The 23,421-nt window shown below is 49.5% G+C and overlaps 1 protein-coding gene across 3 annotated transcripts; it reads right to left on the bottom strand.

The window, feature by feature from the left end:
• Nucleotides 1-8,250: 8,250 nt before the first annotated feature.
• Pitx2 (paired like homeodomain 2) lies at nucleotides 8,251-23,102 on the bottom strand. Of its 3 annotated transcripts, none has more exons than XM_038311751.1 (4): nucleotides 23,057-23,102; nucleotides 22,478-22,615; nucleotides 11,182-11,387; nucleotides 8,251-8,814 (listed from the first exon to the last, which is right to left on the bottom strand). In XM_038311751.1, the coding sequence occupies exons 1-4, from the start codon at nucleotides 23,100-23,102 to the stop codon at nucleotides 8,251-8,253; spliced, it is 954 nt and encodes a 317-aa protein (XP_038167679.1). The 3 variants fall into 3 exon arrangements, with proteins under 3 accessions (XP_038167679.1, XP_038167680.1, XP_038167678.1); XM_038311752.1 differs by having other exon boundaries at nucleotides 22,478-22,576; XM_038311750.1 differs by lacking the exons at nucleotides 22,478-22,615; nucleotides 23,057-23,102 and adding an exon at nucleotides 12,284-12,488.
• Between the last annotated feature and the right edge of the window lie 319 nt (nucleotides 23,103-23,421).

Raw genomic sequence — 23,421 nt, 5'->3', positions numbered from 1 at the left:
CACTCTGAGAAGGGCAACCGAGTGCATGATTCATGCCTCCTTTTATTTATTTGCTTTGATGTGTTCATTATCTCTCTGGAGCAAACTGGTGGAACATTTGAGTCAATTCTATTTTTCTTGGGGAAGCAGCGTAACACAAAATTGGATAATGACAAAGTCGGGCTGTCACCGCTGCACTGGAGTGACATAGAACACAGTGTGCAATGTGTGCAGGGAGGTAAAAGCAGTGACAAGCCATGAAGTGATGAGATTAAGTGCGTAACCACATCTTAAACTCAAGCCGTATTCCCTAAGAACTAACTGGAGGGTGACATCCCATTAATACTTGTACACAGGACTCAGTACAGGCTTAGTGGGTACACCTGGGGACTCCCTGAAAAACCCTGCTAACTAGACATCTCTGCTGCCAGCCTTTGAGCCTTTCCAGAAATACACAGGACCACTAGCAACACAGGCTGTGAACACAGTGAAGAAGTAGCTGCCTTTGAAGAAGTTAAGAGGGTATCTAAGATGTGCCGTGGCTCCTAGTTCACACCAGACAGGCACACCACCAAAGCCACTTTTTCCCCTTGTACCCACTCAGTACAAAGACTAGGCAAATACTCTCGGTGAAAATGGGGTTGCTTCAGTGACCAGGTCAGAGGCAGGTTCCAAGTTGGGAAGAATGGTGATTGCCACCTGCCAGGGCAAAGGTGCCCAACAGGCACTGCAATCTCAATCAAACCAATATTTTGGGGGGGAGAAATGATTGAATTTTCATAGGGGCAGGGACTTTCCCTGCAGTTTGTTGGCAATGCCTGGGAGTTTCACGGAGCCCTCTTTCCCTCCTGTGCACCCTCTCTCCCAGTGTGGGGAGGGGAAGGGAGGATTAGGCTGAGGGAAAAGGAGGGAAAAGAAACTAAATCACCTTTCTACTCAGGAATTTGCCCAGCGCCAGAGTTCTTAGTGTTTCCCAGGTAAGGATACAAGAAGTTAGCAACTGAGCCCCTCATTCTTTCAAGTACTGTTTTCTTTCCGTGTGTTTTCCAAGTGACTGGATGCCTGGGCCTGCCTCCTAAGTCCGCACAGGACATGGGTTACTTTTTTGTTAACAGAAAGAAATAGGTCAGAGAGAGAAAAGGTAAAGCCTGCGGCAAGGGAAGAATGGGTGAGGGCGATTGTATGGTTTCCGGAGGACCTCAGGCCAGGATGCTCAGTCCAGGCCAGCCCTATAAGCGTGTAGTCGCCCACTGCTGGCCTCTGATCTTCAGACTCCTGACTCCGCTTACTACCCCGTTACCCATCCAGCCTAGCCTCCAAGCGATGGCAGAGGAGATGCGGGATTTTTTTTTCCTTCACCCTGAGGCCAGGGGTCCTCTTAGATTAAAGGTTGCCTCCACTAACTCTTATAAGAGATGAAATGCTGTCCCTGACCTTTCTGGAAAGGACTTTTGCTTGTGTTCAAAACCCTCAATTAACCTCAGGCTCCGCAAGGGAAATGATTGGCTGTCCACCTGCGGCAGAATGGTTCGTGGGTAGAGGCAGTCAGTGGAGTGGGTACAGGGCGTGTGGTCAGATCTTCCCTAGACGCAGAGCTGGCTATAGGTTGTCTCTCCTGGGACCGGATAGATAATTCATTTTTATATGTAACGTTTTACCTCACTCTATAGCTCTGACCGGTTAATGTTTAACCCTCAGGCTTGAGGCATCTTGAAGGAGGCAGGCGGGGGTGGCCCACTCAAGGTATATGGCCGCTCAGGAGTGAAGACGCAGAGGCCAGGAGAGGGTGAGAAGGGATGTGAAGGGGAGGGCTCCTCCTGCCACAGACTGCAGCCTCTGGGATGGCTGCTATAAGGTCGCGCCCACACTGTGTCCAGGGACCGCCAGCCAGGCTGCGGTTCTGGCCCCTTTCAGCTTTTGCATGGCGCAAGCGCTAGGGTCCGAGCACCTTCACAGCTGGACCCTGCGGCCATCCGAAGTGTCCCAGCCAAAGGTGCTGGACCGGGGCTACTGGTTGCGGACGTGGGAGGGAAGTGGGTCCAGCAACCGACTGGGACAGATCCTGTTATGTGGAGGGACACGGAAACCATGCTGAGACCCAATAGCACGAAACTGGACGTGCGTAGGTGGCCCTCAGGGTTCCATATTCTCTTTCTGTCTCAGAAAAGTAAGATTAGATGAAAGGGAGGCCCGACCTCTTTCCACCGCCCCTAGCTCTTACCTCCGGCCAAAAACAAAAGCAAAAGCAAAATAAAACAAGCCAGAACATTGAGATGAAGCGGTCGTGGGGATCGGTGGACAGCCTGAGAGCTGGACTGTACCGAACCACCGGGTCTAACGACCCTAGGAGAAATTGGCCTTGAGGGCACTCTCGGGTGGAGCCACAGCTTCTGGGTGATCCGAAGGGCCAAGCTCAGTGGGCCGGGCGGAAAGGAACTCGAGGGTCCAAAATGTTTTGTCCAGCTGCCCAGGGCCTGGTGTTTGGTAATCGGCAAACTAGTCCAGCTATGCAGGAGAAGGAGGTCGAAGCTTGAAAAGCTCCGCGCGGGGACGCTGAAGCCTGGAAGGGCAGTCCAGCAGCCGCAGACAGGATCCACCCCTTTGTCATTGAAACAGATAAGAAACCACCTCATCAGATAAGATCAACCCCCTCCACCCCCATTTCTGGGTTTCAGCGGAGACCTGAGGCGCTGAGGTTGACGAAGTCTTGGGACTGAACATCGGCCTGGGGCCCAGAGCACGCAGAAGGCTTTTATTTCACTTTCTTTTGTTTGATATTACTTTATTTTCAAAGTGATCTTTCGCCCTGGGCTCTGGCAGGCAAAGCCCTGTCCTGAGGATGGCCTGCTGGGTCTCCACCTCGGTCTGCAGACTTCCCCTCCCCCCTCCGTCCCGCGCCCGCACACAGCGAGGTGAAGGCTGTCTAGGAGACGGGTGGTCAACCAAACGCAGCCATCAGCGAGAAGTGACACCCGAGAAAGCCCTGCGTCTCCATCCCGGAAAAATAGGGAAGGATGTCATCAAAGTTTTCTTCGTTTTTCCCCTTGTGCAGGAGTCAACCCTGCGGCGATACCTAGTTGCCTGGGCTGTTGACAGAGGCAGAGCAGGAGTACTGGGCTGACCCTAGACTGAGTTCCGAGCCACACTCGAAACCCTGCCCCACCGTTCCACCGGAGACAGTAAGGAGGGTTCTAGGTATTATCACCTCAAAGAGACTAGCAGAAAGGCTCCAGCTCCGGAACGGGTGCGCTGCGTCTCACTGAAAGAAGCAAAGAAACTCTTCTAAATCTCGAACAAGAAAGCTTTGGCCGAGTCTCTAAGGAAACAGCACCAAGACTTAATTTCGGTATAACAGCCTCCAGCACTACCGGGCCATTTTCTAAGTTGCTAGAATGGGGAATTGGGGGTGGGGGACGACGACAGGGGGCGGGTGGCGGAGCAAACAGCAAAACAAAGCAAAGCAAAACCTTAGCTGGGTGCAAAGAAGATAGTAAGGCGAAGAAAAAGATAGGGAGAGAAAACCCCATGAAACCTTAAACATTTTTACCAGAAGATTAGGAGAACCGAATGGGGGGGGGGAGGGAGAGAAGATCCATTAAAATCACAGACTTCTCCCCACCTTCACCCCCAACACGCACAGGTTGGGGAGCAACTGATTAGTCTCAACTTCATTTAGCCTCCTTTTAAAAAGACAGAGGAAGAAAGGCAATCGTGCAACCCTATCACTCCAAAGTGAATACCTTCTCCATACAGCCATTGGGTGTTTTCAAAAGCATGTTTTAAAGCAAAAGGAGGTTAGCTGGTTCTAATAGGCATTCTTCAGCTAAGCAGTTTAAGCTCCAAGCATCTCCCGCTTTCCGCAACTGCTACAGTGAATCGCCACAAAAAGAGAAGCTGTGATTTTTTTTAGAGCAATTAAGTCAAATTAACTACTTTAATGGGGGTATTTTCTTTCTTGCAGGGCTCCCTTGGCCCTCAAACAAAATCTAAAACTAACATTTACATAAAGCATAAAGTATTCCGAACAGAAATGAAGATTTGCATCCGGAACTCAATAAATTCTACTTTCCATCCTTTCCGATAGAAAAATCAACAATGAAAAGGTCTGGGGGGGGGGTGCAGGAGAAAAGAGGAAATGACAACTTTGAAGCCCAGCATAAAATCTCCACGGTTTCATCTGCTAAAAGTCTGAAGGGGTAAATATCAGATATGTGTTTACAGAGGTATTTCCAACAGTTCATTTTAAAAACATCTCCTCTAGAATTATCGTTTTTCGGGTTAAATTAAAACACAATGGTTTGGGAGGAGGATGTTTTTAACTCCCTCTGAAAAATCTGCTGCCGGAGATTCCTTTCCTTGTCTTTTCAGACCTGCTTCGCTGAGTCCAGCCCGTCTCTTGCACGTCAGTGGGCTTGCTTACATTATACTGCAGTTCGCTGGGGGTTTATAAATCAATCAGTGGGGAGTCTATATTCATAAAGACTCTGATCTGGTTACACCCCTCCCTCTCTCCTCAACTCAAAAAACAAAAAGTTACACCTTCCAGCCCGGACCCCTTCTAGCTCAGATCTGAGGTGGGTGGTGGATAGACAGAGGCTGGGGAGCTGAGGTGGGGGGCAGGCGTTGGAGTCTCCTGGATTTGGATGTGGATTGCAGGACAGACCTTTGTTTTGGTCACCGCAGTGACAGGGGGCGGAGGAGGTTGTTCTCTTTCCTGAACACAGGAGTTTTATAGACACCCCTTAAAAGGGTTTGCTGCTCTCCACGGGTTAATTTATAGGGCTTTCGAGGAATATTGGGACTTTAAAGATACCATTTTTCCTCATTAATTTGTTGGTGGTGTTCTTACACTCCTAAGACGACTCCGGGTTTCAATGTCCTGGGGAGTTCTGGGGAGGGAAAAACCAGGTCAGGGAAAAGCGGATTCCTTTTATGCTCAGGGCGGCTGTGGTACTGGGGCTTGATATCTTATTTCCCATACATTTATAAACAAGTAAGTTGTGGGCATTACATCCGAGATTTGGGAACTGGGAGGTGATGAGGATGAACGTGTGCTGTATACACCTTTCTCTCATCCTCCACCAACCTCAATCCCGTATTAGAAGAATGGCGAGCATGGAGACCCAAAGGAGATTTAAAAAAATTTTTTTAAATAAAATAAAAGCCTAGTTTTAATGTAGCCATCAAGGTGGGCGAAGGTTCCAGTGTGTAGCAAGGGGGTGAGTAGGACCTGAAGACTACCCCACTGCGGATCTAAGCCAGGCCTCCTTCGCTTTGCGCCCAGTTGCTCTGGCTCTCCCTGAGGTGCCACTAGGCCTGGGTCTCCCGCTATTCGCTCGCCATGTTTGAACCCACGCGGGGGAGGTTGATCTTCATACTATAGATTACCTTAAAGTTTCCTTTAAGCGCTTTAATACACAACTAGCTCAGAAATCATTAAGAGACATAGAGAAGGAGAAAAAAATACCCTCACACTCACCGTAATAAGTGTTGACATGCAGCAAAAATCGATTGAGTGGAACTGAGGTGGTGGAGGTGGCGATGGCTTGGGGGTGGGGGGGAGATCCGCGTAGGAGGGGCGAGGGGGCGGACTCCACCCGCTTGGGAACTAGGCTTCTGCGGCTCCAGGAGAGAGAGGAGCTGCCTGGAGGGTGAGTTGCTTGGGAGTCCTGGACGAAACCGAGAACGCAGCTGAGATGGTTGAGACAGGGCCTATCTTCTGTCCCAAGTCTCCGCCCCCAGTCTGAACCTCTAAAGTCGGGGAAGTGATAACTCATTTATTATTTATTTATTTATTTATTTTCATTTTGATTTCCTCTAACAGAGTTCTAGTTGAGCCGACAAACTAGGCCGAGACTCACCTCTTTAAACCTGGGCTCTTAAGTCACCCTGGGCTAGACCAGCCGGAGAAGTAAACCGGTCAGCTGCCCTCTCCGGCCCTTCCAGGCAGGATCCCCAACTCTTTCACCCAGTCTGCTCCCCCCACCCCCAGCTCTCCCCTAACCACGGCGAGGCACAAGGAGGCAGGGACTGGCTCCTCCTGCCCCCTCCCTTCCCTGTTCCAGAAGGCAAAGTCCGCTTTGGGTGACCGCTTTCCTCTCCACTGCTCTCAATAGAACAAGGACTGAGATGACCCTCGACCAAAGGCCTTCTATCTGCCCCCCCCCCCCCGCCACCGCCGCGTGATCCAGGCACACAGACAGGGGCAAAGCTTTAAAAAGAAAGAAAGAAGAAAGTTAATGTTCACGGGGCACTTGATCTTAAATTGGGGATATTATCTGCGTCCTGTTTAAGTGGCAGCGGCAGATCTTCGCGGAACAAAGACTCGGTGTCTGAGCTCCGAAAGCTCCTAGGTAGAGTTTCGGTGAGATGAAAAGAACTTAACCGTAAAAAACACCGGCTTTCTCGGCTTCGAAGAACCGGAGGCCACTTTTTAAAACGAGTTCCCGGGCTGCTGTTTGTCCTAGCATACTTAGTGGGGGGTTGGGTGGGGTGGGGGGCAAAGAATAACAAAAGGCCTCAGCACACCCTCTGGTGACCCTCCCAGCGCCTAGGCCGTGAAGTCTTCTGGATGGAATCAGCCTTATTTGCAGCTATTGGTTACAAAATCAAATTTCACGTTGAACAAAAAGGAGCTAAAAAAAACGCCAGCAGCGCTGGAAGGGAGGAGGCCGGGGCTTAAAAGTTCCTTCCGACACTCACATGGACCCCAGTCCCTGTTTAGATGTCAGAGGATGGGGGAGTGCCCAAGCTGTAATTCATCTTGATTTGCTTCATTGTCCTGCAGTTTGCAAACTATAATCCTGTATAATTTCAGGAACAAGCAGGTTTAGAATTAATGGGTCAATATTATTTAAAACAAAACACAGGGATCATGACCTTTGCCTCAACTACATATTGCTCTACAAGACTCAGGAAACTCCACTCTCACCCTCCGACCCCTGGGTTCTTTGACACACTGAAACGGCTGGAGTTATTAGAAATAGTCTTTGTTTCTTTTAATGTCTCCAAAGGACTTGGAAATAGTAATACAATATAAATGAAGGATCTCTCTACTTAAGCCGCGGAGATAAACGTGGAGGCCTAAATATTTTGAACTGGAGGTGTTTCCTTGTGAATTTATTATAGATGTGTGCCTTCTAAGAAGTTTATGTATATAAACTGTGCATGTGCACACTCCCGTATTTCTCCGGAACAGTTTACTGGAGGTGTGGCTTCCCCTCTGACTGAGTAAGCTAGGAATCATTCCAAGCTGCTTGGGGTACTTCAAAATTTCTTTCACCTTTCTGCCTTCTCTTGTATTATTTGCTAATAATACAAGACAATGACAATGGCATCTTATGGATTTAGGCCAAAGAAAAATCCGAGGCACACAGCAAGTTGCAGCTTCCCCACCTCCCCAGTGCCCTTCTTTCCCTCTTTTAGTTTCCGAGAATCTACCTAAGTCTAACTGAATTTAAATACTGCCTGTCTGTTTGACTAGGCAGGCAGATGAAACTGGTTTGTTTAGGAGGCAGTGACTGAGGCACCCTGGCCAGGTGACAGAGAAAGGGAGAAAGAATCCAGACCAATTTGTATGCAGTATATTTTACTCCCAAGAAATAAAACACATTTTTTTTTCATATTTGCTGAAAAGTAAAACGATAATATCGTACGAAATGTTATACACAGGATAGTTGTACATAGCAGTTTCAGAAACAATGCATCCACCAGAGAAACTATTCTAAAACTTATATTCACACATTTTTATAATAATAATATGTTAGAAACATACAGTGTGGCATTTAGTATATACATTCCTTTGCTCGCAAGCGAAAAATTCTAGCCGATTCTGTATAACATGCTTTCTTTTAAAGTCTAGACTTTAAAAACACTGTCGTGATAGTACTAACAACTGCTTTTATAAAATTAATTTGACATTTCGATATATATACATCCTTTCAGTCATTTTAATGTTAACAATGCTAAACTTAAAAAATAACAAGCTTATAGTAATGTTAAAATGTCATATCCAGTCAAACATTTGTTGGTGTACGCGTTCTTACAACAGTTGGAAATACTTTTAGCGAAAGATGTCAGACACTTGGGGGCGTTCCTTTGAAATCAAAGGCGCTCTCTTTGAAAATTCAGTGGTTTCTTCTCTTCCTCCCGATATCTTCTTTCTTCTCTTCCTTTCCGTAGTGCGCACGACCTTCTAGCTCAATTCTCAGTCTTTCTGGGGCAGAGTTGCCCCCTCCGACAGTCCTCGGATCCCCGCGCGCTGGGCGCGGCTCACACCGGCCTGTCGACTGCGTACTGGCAAGCACTCAGGTTGGAGGCCGGGTTCTGCACGCTGGCGTAGCCGAAGCTGGAGTGCTGCTTTGCTTTCAGTCTCAGGCTGGCCAGGCTCGAGTTACAAGTGTCCCTATAAACGTACGGAGGAGTCGGCGGTGCGTAAGGACAAGCGGGCGTTGGCACCGCGGAATTCAGCGACGGGCTGCTCAGGTTGTTCAAGTTATTCAGGCTATTGAGGCTGGAGCCCGGGACTCCGGTCACCGCGGAGGGCACCATGCTGGACGACATACTCATGGATGAGATGGAGTTGGGCGGGGAGAACATGCTCTGCGAAGACAGGGGGTTGACGTTCATAGAGTTGAAGAAGGGGAAGCTCTTGGTGGACAGGGACGCCGACGTGAGGCCCTTGGCGGCCCAGTTGTTGTAGGAGTAGCCAGGGTACATGTCATCGTAGGGCTGCATGAGCCCATTGAACTGCGGCCCGAAGCCATTCTTGCACAGCTCAGCCTGCTGGTTGCGTTCCCGTTTTCTCCATTTGGCCCGGCGATTCTTGAACCAAACCTGTGGTGGTGGGGATAAGGGATTAGGCAGAGGATACAATTAGTTAAAAAACTCATACAAAGTACCAGAAGCCAACCCGAGTCACACTCTTGCTGCCCCGTGTCCCTGCAGGCTACACGGCCCTGCAAGCCACTGAGAACAGTGGAAACAATGCATTGGTGCTTGTTCCAGGCCTGGGTAAAGCTCTGAGGCCTAGTTCGCTCCAGCTGTATCACAAAGCCCAGGCGAAAGCCTAAAAAGGGCCTATGGGTCGCTTGATCCCCCATGTCCCCAACGTAGGCCCTATTTGGGGTCCAAACACACTGTAAAATAAACGGAACCCTTACGGGACCTTGCACACTTGCTTCCCCATTCCAAAGCTACAGATTCAGTGATGGGGACCCGAGGGACTAGGAGGGCACCCACTCTCCTCCCACACAGCCCCTCCCTTCCCTCCAGTACCTCCACTCTCCCCCCCCCCCCCAACGGATGCGACACCCTTCCTCTCCTAGAAAAAAAAAACAAATAAAAGGCAAAAGACCACCTACTTGACTTCTCGTTAAATTTCAGGAGCTAGGCAAACTGGGAATTCTGAAACAGCTTGTTCCGAACCCTCCCTCCATTCTGCATTGTACCACGCCGCTCCCACCCAGGTCTGGTTAGCTATGGACTCAGCTCTGGACAGGACTAGTGCAGTCTTTTGGCTTTGAGGGAGGCTACTCAAGCTGGCCAGCCCCCAACCCGTGTCTGGTGGCCCCGCCACAACCCCTCTTTCAATCCACACCGGGCCCCCGCCAGTCGCCCCAGACAGCGGCTTTTGTGTATTGGAGCAAGGCCTAGCCCAGCAGCCCAGAGCTGACACTGGTGACGTTTTACATTACACATCCCTGTCGCGCCCAGCCGTCTAATCCGCTTTTTCCCCTCTTTTCCTTTCATTCTTGATTTCCTTTTTTCTCCCCCTTCCTCTTGCTATAAAAAGCAAGCCTCACGCACTTGGCGGAACAAGTAAGCTCCTGGAAGGCGGCAACTGGAGCGAGCACCCCCGCAGCAGAGGAACAGGGCCGCAGAAAAGCGGGTGGGGTGAGAGGCCTCTTCCCGGAGATTTCAGGGAAAGACAAATTGTGTCTTCATTTTAATTACTTTGTCACTTCTTCTCCAGGCTTTTTAAACTTTGACCAGGCGAGAAGAATACGTGCAAGGCCTGTCGTTCCCTGATGCTAAAGAAAGCTAAAGAAAGACTGACCTTGCTCAAAACGCAAGCGCTGGCTCCCGGCAGTTAAACTAAAACCCACGTCTTCCCGGCTCCTTTATCAGCCGGCGTAGTCTCGCTTGCAGCAGGGCCGCACTGAAAGTGCTTAACTTCCCTCCGCTTTGGGGAATACACTTTGGTTTTTATTTTCGTTGTTGTCTAATATTCTCTTTCTTTTTGCTCCCCTCCCCTTTGTTTTCTTTCTTCTACACAGACCGCGTTGCGTTTTATAAAACAGCGATCTCTGTAGAGTCTGCTGGGTTCTGTTTTCCTCTTTCAGAATCCTAACAATTTTGGAAATTCCCACCAACCGGCGTTAAGCAAGAATACTGCTACTGGGTAATTTATTTAAACATTCATTTTTTTTTCGCCAGTCGGCAAAGGGGCAGATTTGCTACAGAGTAAAGGTAAGTCCTCTTTATAAATCTATAACTACAATTAAGCGAGGGGTGTGAGCACAGCCTTCAAAGAGCTGAATTCCCTCGAGAAGATAAATAAACCAAATTAAAACGTCTTTCTTCTCCTTTCTTCCTAAAAGTGCTAGTAGAAAAGTCGTTACTTCCAAGGATTACAAAACTAGGTAGTAGAGAGTGATAGAAGTCTGAATGGCTGAAAATCCCGCCCTTGAAAAGACCTGCGTGCAACTCTCGCTAGCCGAAGGGAGAAAAAGGCTGGTCCCGGCTGGGCGCGAAGGTTCCCCAGTGAGGCCAACCCTTGCGTGTTTCTGGAGGGTTTTCTTGTTCTAGGCGCACAGGTTGGAGCCTGTTCACAGCTCCTGGCGGGGAGGGATTTTATTGGCGCTCGTCTGGCGACGGCAAGCCGGGAACACAATGCCCTTTGCTGAGGAATGCCCGCGCGGCTCAGCTTGGGAGGGCGCCTGATGGCTGGGCAGAGAACGGGCGAGGCTGTTGGCGCCTGCGCCAGGCCAGCCGCTCTGCCTGGGAACCGGGAGTAGTAACCCTGGGCACACTTGCCGCCTGGAGGCCTTGGGCCTTTTCTGGTAAAATTGCTTCCCACTGGCGCCCAGAGGGGGGAAACTGCCTTTCACCCACCACTCCTATCGCCACCCCGGATCTTCAGGGTCTGAACCTTGGTAAGGCCTCCCCTCTAGTTTTCCCAGACTGGGTACTGTCTCCTACCCGAACTCGGGCTTCCGTCAGGTTGGTCCACACGGCAATTTCTTCGCGAGTGGACATGTCTGGGTAGCGGTTTCTCTGGAAAGTGGCTTCCAGCTCCTGCAGCTGCTGGCTCGTGAAATGAGTCCTCTGCCGGCGTTGCCGCTTCTTCTTGGACGGGTCTTCGGCGCCCACGTCCTCATTCTTCCCCTGCTGGCCCTTATCTTTCTCTGGAAAAAAAAACCAAAACAAAAAGAAACACACACAGTTTCGGTCAGATTCTCACTTGCAAAGCGGGAGCTCGAATCGGGAGGCAGAGGCGGCGCGAAGAGCCCGGTTGCAGAAGGGAAGACTGGACTGTGCGCGGCAGCTCAGTAACACAGGGAGCACTGTGTCTGGGGGTGAGCAGTGGAAGTGTGGGTGTGTGCGCCCCGTTTCCTCCCCTCCCCCCAGCGCTGCACGTTTTATTTACGCTTTTATCTCACTGAGGCGGTACATTCATTTTTTTATAGCCTTTACTCACAAGCAAACAGCCCTCCTGAGAAGACACATCTTTCAGTTTACGACACGTACATATATGTGTTTTGCAGACATCACGCCGACACCTCCCACCCCCTCAGATTTCCTTACGGTTTTGGAAGGCTAGGAAAGTGGATGTTGGGATACAGGTAGGAAAGCAAGTTGGCCAGCTCTTCAAGGGTTAGGAAGATATGCCTCGTTGTCAAGGGCCTTTCTAAGTTTTAGAAATATTTTTTTTTTTAAAGGAGTGAGGCTCTTTGGGAGAGAAAAGGCAACAAAAAACTAGGGATAGAGGTGGGACGGCCTCTGAACGCCCTTGGATGGAAATGCTGAGACATTTGTGACCTAAGAAACTGAAGGAAGGCCAAGGTAGACACGGTAGCGGGTGCTGGATTACACGCGCGCCACAGAAACCAAGTCGATGGGGACCGAATGAAAGGGACAGGGTCACTAGAATCCGGGCTCCCGGAAGTTCTGCGTAGAGCTAACAGAGCGACCACTCCCACCACGCCTCCCCCAGGAGGGGGCGACTTCCTTGGGGAGCAAGAGGACCTGGAGGCGCCCGGGAGCTGGGCTCATGTGTCGGTGGTGCAGCGCGGCGCCTTACCTGAGGCTTCAGGGCTAGAAGTATCGGAGATTGTGTGCACCTCCAGTCGGTGTTTAGAGGAGTCCAGGGAGCGGGGCTGACCAGGGGCCAGGACCGAAGCCATGGCTAACGCCTGGGGATGGTGACAGAAGGGTGAGGAGGCGGCCGACAGCTTAGTCCCGGCTGCTCGGTGCTCCAAGGGCAGCGGGCCTTTCCTGCAGTTCATGGACGAGGGAGTGCGGCGCCCTAGGAGTCCAGGGCTACGGCTGGCCGAGCCCCGGTGGCCGCGAGTTCTGGGTAGCACTCTATGCTCCGAGTGACCCCGTGTTAGCAGAGACGGTAGAGCAAGGGGACGCAACCCCTGCTGAGTCCTCGAGCCAAATTCCCCCTGTCTTCTCTAGCTTCTCTAGCTGCAGGCTCCAGCCAAAAGTGTTCAGCAGCCGAAAGTCAGGGGGCCAACGGAGACTTGGGGACGTGGACAGGAGGGAACCGCTTCGAGCCTCTTTAGGGAGCCGACTTCCACGATCCAAAGCGAAACAAGAATGGGCAAAGACCCTTTTCTTGCCTCCCTCCCTCCCCCCAGATACCCCTCCAATAAGGACAGTTACGGGCGCGCTCTGCCCGCCCCCCGCGCCGCAGCCCTGACAGCGATGTGTCAAGAGTGACAGGGACAGGTAGCTGATATTAGATCCCCCGCGGCGGCTGCAGCCGCCACGGCCACGGCCACGGCGCGGGCCTCTGAGCACACCCTCCGCGGCGCGCACGCACACCCCCTTGGGCCGTCTAACTAGAGCCGGGCCCCACCGCAGCTCAACTCCAGACACCCCGGCGAGCGACGGGCAAGATCTGCGGCTCCGCGCTTCCCTGTTGGCCTAACATCTTAAAACCAGAGGCGGGCTTCCTGGTGGCGAGACGTCACTCTGCGGCGGCCCTCCCCAGCTCTCCCCGCCTCCGCCTCCTCCCAGACCCTTCTCGGGGTCGGAGTGACGTGGCTCCACACCAATCGCGAGGCCCCGAGCCGCGGCAGAGGGATGGTTCTGTCTGCACCTATCAGCAGCGCGAGGCCCAACTAATTCTTAGCTGTGCCCACCCGGGCTACACAGGCGCACTCCTGGGAATTCTGCTCCCGCCCGGCCAAAGGCAGCCCGGCTTTTGGTTAAAGGTCCCCAGAGAGAGGAGGCTTGGGGTCGGAGGGTTAGGAAATAAAGAAGGAAAGTCGAGGACCGAAAGGTATATGGTTCATCAAGCACCCCTTTGCCTTCCTTTTGTGGCTCACCGCATCCCTTTCTACACCAGAGTTCCCCCGACACCCCGGGCCAGGACAGATGTGCTACCTAAAGCTATGAAGTTATAAAATAAGCAAATCACCCTTCCCATCTTAATTCCACCCCCACCCCAGTCGCCTGTCAGGTGAATGTCGCGCTAATCTGAGGAAGCTTTAATTGCAAAGAAGACAGAGTCTTGAAAAAGCAGGTTAATAAATTAGAAATCGAGAAGAAAATGGACCCGTCAAAAGGAAATTACCTTGACTTTAGTCGAACAACTGCTTGGTGGCTCACTCTGGATTTATACATGAATAAAAAAGTCGCCTCAAATCACGTCCTCGGTAATGCTTATTAGTCCCCAGACAGAAAACTCACAATAGAGGAGAAACCCTAACCCAGAGCTTTCGAAATGCTGAGAGCTTATCCATTCTACTTAACGTTGATTAAGACACATCCTAGATCTTTCGCATTCCTCGTACACTGTATTAAGTTCATCCTAGCCAGAGAGAGCTATGCTTTAAATTCGACTCCCTTGTTTACTTTATTATCAATCAGATTCAAATCCAGGCTTTAGCCCGTAGAATCAACAACCTTGAGCTAATTATATAGAAAATATGCCTTAATGAATTTCCATACAATTAAGGACGTTGCCAAATGACCAATTTCAAGGATGATTTTTAACAGTCATTTTCTTTTCCTAGGGAGCTCAAGGCTTTCTTGAATCATTAAAGCGCAAGGAGGCAGAAACAGTAGATTTGCGCCAGGGGCAGGGGTGGGAGGATGGGGAGCAGGGGCACTAGAGGACTGCCCAGCTAGGACTAGTAAAGTCTTTTTCATTTGTATAAAAACAAAACAGATCGCTCATGGAGGCATCAGCACTGTGCAGCATTATTCGAAAGGAAAATTTATTCCAAAGGAAATCTAAAATATATTATTTTTCTGAAATTCTTTGTGGACTGACTGGGAGAGAGGAGTCTGCTCAGCGTTGGAGCTCTTACCTAGCTCTTAAGAGGTTCTGGGTGTGATCTAGCCAAAACACACACACACACACACACACACACACACACACACACACACCTTTTGTCCCCTAGTCTAGGTCGGCTGAAGAGCACAAAGTAATCTACCTCTCTCCCCTGGTTTCTGCACTGGTGATTGTTTTACTGTGGAGTTAGTGTTATCGGCTCCGAACGTAATTTGTTTGACGTTACAGTCAATGATTTGCAACGCCCGGTATAAGGAATATTCAGTGAATTCCCTCCTAGCCCTTCCTTATTCACAAGGTTGGGGAACTTAGGCTGGCACTAAGCAGGTGAAGCTGACTACAGGTATATTTATAACATTTGCCTCTCTTTTACTCCCCCCACCATCACCATGCTATCAACAATCCTCCCATCTTAAATACCATCCAAAGGACCAATATGAGAATTATTTCCAGTCTCGGCACACCACTGTCAATCCATTTTAAGAATTTGACTGCTAGGAGAACTTTCTTCATAAGCTTTACGTCAGCATTCTTAATTTTTAACTGCTTGTTCTGCCTCACCCCATTCTATGCCCATAAGCACACCTGCTGGGATCAGAACACATGCCCTGGTGGCAGGTCTGCATCCACTGGGGCTCATGCATCTAGCTATATTAGGTTCTGCAACCTTATCACTAAATTATACACATTCCACCAGCCAGCCTGTTGGTAAAGAAGGTTAAATTAATTTACATTCTACTCATTATCTGGTGCTTAAATGACGCATTTTATCCCTGAGATTTGGCGGGCCAATCTCCTTCTCAGACCCCACAGCGTTTCACTGAAGACAATGTTCTTACATTTGTAGTGGGTTTTATCTGATAAGACTCTAATTTGCTTAAGTCTTTTAAATAAGGGTTTTAAATGTTTCTAGTCATTTTCTTATTGAATTTCCTCTAATTCCCTCAAGATCATAAAGTATATGTGAAAAGTAAATATTTTCTCCCATGTACTTGCCAGGGAATGACCTATAACTAAGTCAATATGAATCTTTCCTGCCCAATATGTTTACTAATCATATTCTAGTTTCTTTTAAACCTCATCACAACTGAGTGTCACAGTACCATAGTCCAGAATGCTTCATTTCATGATGGACTTCATTGCATCAAAGAATGATAGAGTCTCTACTTTGATAGGCAAACTCTTCTTTGCCTCAAGATATGAATCCTGAAGTGTCAAAAACAGTGTTTTTTTTATTGGTGTTGATTTGTTTGTTTGTTTTTGAGGCTAGAGAAGTTTTGCAAGACTTGTTTTTCTGCAGAACTGAGCAGGTGCAAAGAGCCATATATTTAAGATCTTCTCGCATTTAAGATCTTCTCGCATTCAGCGCAGGGACTTTCATTTTAAGCTGACAGTTCCACTCTTCTGGTAGAACATCCATATGGAAAAACACACACACACACGAGGGGGGGCTTAACAAGACCCCCAATGAGTGGAAAACCCAAGGATAAGCGGTTGCTCCTCATAGTGCCAAATTATGGGAGATTTGGGAAAGATACAGATAGCCAAGTCTAAAGAGATAAACATTTTAGATTGCACAGAACCATTGAGGTCAAGAGATTAAAGACGTCCAAGCATTAAGCGGAGAATGCTAATCAAAGTTAAAACAGAATCGCATATCATTGAGGTATGTTCATACATACATCTGTGCACACACATGTATGTACATGAGCATACACAAGCAACTGATTCAAATACATTTTAAAAGTATTTTTCCCAGTTAGCTGACCCTCTCCTACTCGCTGTATATATGCCAACCTGTCCTGATAGGATGCAAATCTTCCCAGGACCAAAACGGTTCATGTCAGTGTAGGTTATGGAGACCAAGGAATGCTTTGCAATGAAGACTCAAGGGTGGTGACCAAGTTTGGAGCTGTAATCAAATATTTGAGATTTGTAGACAGTCACGAGTGACATAGGTAACCAAGAAGTTGGAAGTCAAATCATACTTTCAGCGAGTTCAGTACCACTGTGAACCCAAGTGGGTTCTTCTTGTTTGACTTTAGAAATGATGGTGACTTCAGCCATCATTAAAGAAATTTTCTATTCAATAAACAAACAAAAAAGAAAAAAGAAAAAGGGGGAAAAAGGCATGGGGGAGCCTGAGTTCAGTCATGTGTCTTCCTTGAGGCCAAGGAAAGGAAGCCTAGTGTTAGGAGGCACTAGTGGTCAAATCAACTGGGTTTTCTTGCTTACTCCTTCAAAGAAAGACCCTCCGGGAGGGAAATATGTGACACAGGGTCAGGCGTGTTTTGAGCTGGTATTTGCCACCGATTATCCGTCTTAAAGTCTTATTTAATTTCACACTCTTTAGCGTTAGTCAAGCAAACTCCCTCCTACCCTGGAGAGTGGTAGGACTGGGCAGTCCCTTTTGGTGGAGTCTGGGCTATAACTCAATCAATCCTCCAATTTTGTAAAGATCTGCTCTCAGAATTCACCTGGAAGATGGCTTAATTAGAGGGCCCCCAGAGCTGTCAGGCCATAAGGAGGTGTGTGTGCGCGCAAGCGTGTGTATGTGTGTGTGGTGGGGGTGGTGGTGAGGGGGACTGCTGCATAGCCCTAGGTGTCACAAGGACCAGGCTTGGCCAGAACATAGTCATGTGATGGGCAGTGAGAGAGAGAGAGAGAGAGAGAGAGAGAGAGAGAGAGAGAGAGAGAGAGAGAGAGAGAGAGAGAGAGAGAGTCTGTGGTGTGAGACACAGAGGTCAGAGGAAACCTGGCACCGGACCTGGAGAAGTGGCTTCTTATTCCCTCTTTCAGCTGAGTGGGCTTCATTAACACATCAGACTTGAAAAGATCCCTCCACATACTCATACACATACACTAAAAGTGACCACCCCTCCCGAATTGAAAGCTTCAGTGGGGATGATCTTTTTTGCTTCCTAAACACGACCAAAAGCTCGGGTTTGCTAAAGGGGAGGATTCCATTGTGAATCAGAAGGCCAGAGATCAACTGATAATGCAGCCCCCTATAAAACCATACTGCGTCCCTGCCCGGCCATCTTGTTTAATTGTTCAACCTCTTGAGGTGCTTTGGGGTGACAACCTAAGGCGGTATTAGGGTGCCACTGGGAGGCATTCCCAACAGCCCAGTGAGAAAAGAGGAAGAGGTTGAGGGGCTAGAGGGGGCGCTGACACTACCGGCCCAAGAGCAGCTCATGCTCTCTTACTTGTTTGCACCTGAGCCTGGCAGGTTTACTAGGCTCTTATTTACTCCCTCGAACGCATCACGTAACTATACCTGATCGGTATAGTTAAGTGTGACTTAGAGATGTGGAGATGAGAGAGAAGGAGAGAAGAAAATAGAAACAGTGAGATAGGAGAAGAGAGGAAAAGCCGGGGAAAGCAATGGCAGGAAGAGAAGGAAAATGAAAACAAATACAGATATCCAGGTTTGGAGAAAGGGAGGTGCAAGGGGCTAAATGAAGTCACTTAAAAAATAATTGGATTAAATCAATCCTCTCTCTCCAGCTCATGTTCACCTCCTTTTCCTATTTTTCTCCCTCTCCCTTCTTTCTGTTTTTTTTTTTTTTTTTTTTTCTCTCCCAGACATGCTGGTAGCTAACATTCGGCATTAGTTGCCATGGTGACCATAAATCACATAAATCCAAAAATACCCACCTATAATCTGAGATGAAGCTTTTATTTCCCTAGCGAAATAATATTTTAAAAGCTGTCAGCTGACAAAAAAAAAGGAACCCACCTCATTGTAGTAACCTTAGTAATGTATTACTCTAAAGATTTAAATTAAAATGTCAGCGCGCCCAAAACATGCTGGGAGAATCTTGGGCATTCCGTGTCAGATCCTCACAAAGAAGTTGCCTGCATAACTCCCGATGGTTCTTCAACACACGTACACACTTGTGCCTGTGCTTGCTCCACTGTTCTCTTCCTTCCGCCTCAACTGCTTTAGTCTCGATGGGCTCTAAAGCACTGGTTAGTAAGAGAAGGGAGTGTCCTGTTGAGGCTTCTTAGGGACCTTTTGTGTTGCACGTGGGATGTTAATCAATTTGGGGGAAGGTGATCTTTGGATGGTTTTTGGATGGGTATATCTTAAAGAAGAAGTTTAGTAGAAAGAGAGAAGAGCTGGAGAGAGCAAAGCTGTCTTCTGGAGGACTGAGCAGTCAAGGGTTGGCGGTTAGCGAAGCCCAGAAAGGGTGGGTCTCACCTCCTATCCCTGCCTTCTTTCCCAGGGGAAGAAACTTTCCCAATTGAAGTCTCTGGGGAGGGGCCTGCGGCTCCAGTTGGGCCTTTTGTCTTCTAACTTGGGCTTGTTGTCTTTTGCCTATCTTGGATTACAGGGTATTCGCCTAGATGAAGAGCCATTAATTACCCATTCAGTCAATATTAGGAAGACGACAAAGCTTTTTACATAGGATTAAGAAGACATCAGATTGTTCCATTAGTATATTCCTGCTCACGAATAAGCTTTCGTTATACATTTCCTTTTCCCCGGAGTCGCTCTGACAACTGCTGCATATATTAACAGCAGTCTGTGCGGAGAGGAACAGCCTAAAGTGGTCTAAAGAAACTTTCAGTGAGAATAGAGGCGGTTGGGAGGAACGCCACCTGCAAAGAACGCTTGCTCGCCACCGCCGATCATCAGGGACTAACTACCTGGACATCTGGTACAATTTCCCGCTGGGGCTGGGGGGCTGGAAACCACAGGCAGAGAGGCGGTTTCTGCCAATATACTGCAGGTTTAATGGTGGTGGAGGTGATGTCCAGTGGGGAAAAGAAGGTAGGAAACCGCCACCATCCAGTTCTCCTGTGGCTTTGCTTTTCTCAAGCCCCAGCTCTTCTGGAGTCAGCACCTGTGCCTGCCTTCTGGTCACAGCCAAGATTTCCCCTCTTTTCCACAGGTGACCCTTTTTACTCCTGGCTCAGATCCCTGACGCAGACACCACCATTCTGCATTTTTGCTACAGCAGGTTTACGTGGCTTTCGTTAGAAAGTTTCCCATTGAAGTGGCTCCGTAATGGCCAAGAGAAACCGAATCGTTTGCCTTTGTGGCTAAATTAGGAGTCCACATAGATCGAGCTTTGCCAACGTTTTCTGACTGAGTGGGGACCCAAGAGGGAAACTGCCCAGTTGAGGACCAGAGTTTACCCACATCCTCCAAAAAGGATTGAGCTGGCACCCTGGGAGATGGGGCACGCGGGGACACTGCATATCAGGAGGGACCTGAGCGTTTCCTTGCTAGGCGGGGGAAAATCTGGGGCTTGGTGCGATCAGAATACTTTTAGCCCAGCCATTCGTCAAAACTATTTAAAAATCAATGGCATGGCTGAGGGTAGGGGGAAGTGGGTGAAGTACTAGCCGCCTGTCCCAGGGCAAACTGGACAGGCTTTGAGGTCAAGCAGGCAGCGCGGTGGGCTTTCTGCCGTACTCTACAGCAGCGACTCTCAAACATTCTGCGCTCTGTTCTCTTCCTGAAGGTCAAGACCAATTTAAGAGTTCCTAAAAAACGCTGAGAAGTCCTCAGCTGGCCTCTGGTCCCTTCTGAAGTCCTGGCCAAAATACCTCCCTCTCTTAGTGCCGGGCCATCTCTCCACTAACTTTCTCAACTCCTATACTGCTTCCAGTTTCGAGATTTGAAGCGGATGGTGGGCTTCTAGGAACCTGGCTTAGGTCAGGTGAGAACTGGGGTCTCCCTTAAGGAGCACCGGGTGTTTGAGGGAGGAGAGGTAGGTGCCATCATTGACTATCATGGCTCTATCTTTGTCATCGCATGCCATTTAAAAACATGCTTTCTTTTTTCAAATAAGAGAAACCTTATTACAGAAAATAAATCCGAATTAGAAGTTTGCATATTCCATAAATTATTTTTTAATAATACCTAAAAGGTACTTAACTCTGTGACCCCCCAGCAGTGATTGAGGGCTTTGTTTACTTGTGTATGACATTTTTTTATCTATCAATTCTCTCTCTCTCTCTCTCTCTCTCTCTCTCATACACACACACACACACACACACACAACCAGTAAAATTATGGTTTTCAGTATTTCTTCCCATTACATGTCTCTCTTAAATCAATGCCATTAAACACATTTGAACAGCAATTTTTCTATTCGGCCTTTAGAAAAACAGATGTTTTGGCAACGTGGGGATTTCATACAAGCTCTAAAATAATTCGGCCTCCAAGTAAAGGTCTCTCTCTCTCTCTCTCTCTCTCTCTCTCTCTCTCTCTCTCTCTCGCCTTCTATAATTTTCTATTTCCTTTCTTTCTTCTATTATCAAAAGCGAATGCCAGGGCACTTGGCCATGGAGACTCGACTCCGTAGGCTCCGGGCGCATTGTGCCCACCTACAAGGACCTTATCCCACCAAGGACTCTTTGAAGGGGTTCTTCGTCTATGAGCTCAAGGCAGGCCACCTAGCCTCAGAATCAATTCTTTGGGTCAACGAAATCAGGGTTGGGGGTGGGGTCGAGGCTTCGGGTCACAGGCTGCAGGACGTAACTTGCCCTCCGTTACCGGGCGGCCGGCCCGCCCCCTGCGAAGTCACGTTCGAGCTCCCCTGGCCCGGTCAGAGCCGGTGCCGAGCTTGCACAAAGCATTCTCCCTGGGAGTCATCGCTGCTCTTGATTTTTAACCATATCCCAAACATTCTCCGGTCTAATAATTTATTTTTACGACCGATTATCAAACAGAAGAAGAATTTAACACAATCTTAATGACAGAAATCACCCGACATTATCTCTGCATTGCCCCTATTTAACCCCTTGGGGTTAATCCCGGACAAGTGAGCGTTTAACTGGCCCAGCAGGATGACTGGGGATGTGTGGGGTGTCCGGCGGCGAAGCTGCAACTTGTCTTAGGCGGTTTATTTCAACAAATGATGCTTTTTCTCTCGGGTACGTGCAGAAAGCCTTTGTTTTTTCCTTAGTAATACTTTTTGTTTACTTCATGGGAGTTCCAAATTACCCCTCTGGCACACATTACATTGTGTTCTTACACTTTAATCCGGAAGGAGGGGGTTAGGGGCCCCGAAGGCTGTGGGGAGTTTTATCTCCTCACACTATCAAAGGTCAACAACCTCCTAAGGTTGAGCACTTACTTATTACGGAGCCTGGAAAACCCGGAGAACAGAAAAACCGTAAATCGGAATTTTACATGTATTCCAAGTGAAGGCCTCTCTGTCTTTTACACACACACACACACACACACACACACACACACACACACACACACACGTTATCTAAGGACACGTTTCTATTTCTCCAAGGCCTTGGCTGTGCGGGAGACATTTTTTAACCTTTTACCCAAGCCTGCCGACTGGTCTAGGATGAAATCAGACAACCAAGGAACCACATCATCCAAGCCCAAGACCTAGAAGCTAGTACAGCAGCTGGGCTCTCTGACAGCTCGCAATCCCAGCGGCCCCCGTGTGCCGCGCAGTTGCTGTCTCGGCCTCTGCAGGGCTGTCGTCCGAACCCAGACCCTCCGAAGCGAGCCTTCAACACAACTTGGCAGCCTGTGCCTGACGCGGAAAAAAAAAAAACAAAAAAAACAAAAAAAACAAAAAAAACTGCACCCAGCCCGGGTGGGGCCTGGCTGTGAGCTTCAGGGACCGGGTGGGCCCTGGTGGTGCTGCGTGCAGTGGGACCGGGCGAGCAACAGAGGTCGCTGTTGGACCACTTTGCACGCCAGCTGGAGCCGGTCGTGGTAGGCTGGGGCGTGCGCAGGGGATCAGACCACAGGGAGAGAGAAAAGGGAGAGGTGTTGGGTCTCAGGAGTGCAGTATAATTTGTGGAAAGGAATTAAAGTCCCTGGGACTGCTGCTTCGCGTTCTACCCAGAAGCCAATTGTCTAAGTTCTGCAGCGGGGACACACCGGCTCTAGCAGCTTCGCCCGCCAGGGCTTCACCGGAGGCCCAGAGTCCCGGAGGCGGGAGCCGGGCGCGCGGCCTGCGCTTCCCTCCCCCTTACCATTGGCGCCGGGATGCTGCCGCGGGAACAGCTTGCTGCTGGCTGCCTCTTTCCGGCTCTCGGGAGAGTCCGTGAACTCGACCTTTTTGATTTCGGAGTCTTTGGAGAAGAGACATTCAACGGCCGCCGGCTGCACGCCTGGGCCACGAGTGCGCCCGCCCCACGTGCGGTGGCAGGGGACGCCAAAGGGCGGCGGAAAGGCGCCCCGGGCAAGGGCCAGAGTTAGGGGGAATGAGGCGGGACGGAGGAGAAAAAAGGGATAGAGAGCAAAGACCCCGTTAGAGAAAGACCGACTGCATGCCCAGCCCTTGGAACCCCTGGCAACCCAGTGCGGGCGGTGAACTGTCCTGGTGCCACCCGACCGGCAGCCCGGAGGAGTGTCGGGGCAGGCCTTGTTGGATCAACTGAGCCCAAACCTCCCTCAAAGGACAAGGCCTGGGCTGTCCTGCTAGTCTGATTTCCTTTTTGGATAAGCCCTCTGGAGAAAGCTCTAGTTGCAGGGGGCCTCCCTACCTCTCGCCGCCCTAGCTTGGCGCAGTCTCCCTTCCAGGAACCCCAGCAGAAGAAGTGGGCTCTTACCTAATTGTACACACGCCGACACTAGTTTGCGACAATTGGTCTCCATTCCCTGTTATCTGCAAAACAGAAGAGAGGCACGACTTTGAGAAGTGGTGGCCATAGGGAGCAAGAGGCTCAAAGGCGGCTACTTGTGGGGCGGCCAGGATCAGCTCCAGTTGTTAACCGCTTACTAGGTGCTGGGGTTCAGGGACGCTTCTCCTGCCCCAGAGCCCCTGGGAGCCGAGCAGCTCTTCCCAGCCTCGAATCCAGGACTCGTACCGATGTTTACCTTGAGGGATTTATGTCCCCAGTTGCACAGGGAAAGGCCCAGAGGTTAGGAGGCCTTTAAAACCGCGGGCTTCTGGAGAAGCTGCGGGGAGTACGTT

Source organism: Arvicola amphibius, chromosome 14, assembly GCF_903992535.2.
Source record: "Arvicola amphibius chromosome 14, mArvAmp1.2, whole genome shotgun sequence".
Taxonomy (NCBI): Eukaryota; Metazoa; Chordata; class Mammalia; order Rodentia; family Cricetidae; genus Arvicola; species Arvicola amphibius.
The sequence above is the reverse complement of the archived record's forward strand: the minus strand, read 5'-3'. Positions and strand labels throughout refer to the sequence as shown.

Excerpts from the sequence above, each read along its gene's own strand:
- Pitx2 (XM_038311750.1), bottom strand. The coding sequence starts at position 12,488 with ATGAACTGCAGGAAAGGCCCGCTGCCCTTGGAGCACCGAGCAGCCGGG. Across the intron at positions 11,388-12,283 it reads TTCTAGCCCTGAAGCCTCAG|AGAAAGATAAGGGCCAGCAG; the intron begins GTAAGGCGCCGC and ends TTTTTTTTCCAG. Across the intron at positions 8,815-11,181 it reads TGACGGAAGCCCGAGTTCGG|GTTTGGTTCAAGAATCGCCG; the intron begins GTAGGAGACAGT and ends CCACCACCACAG.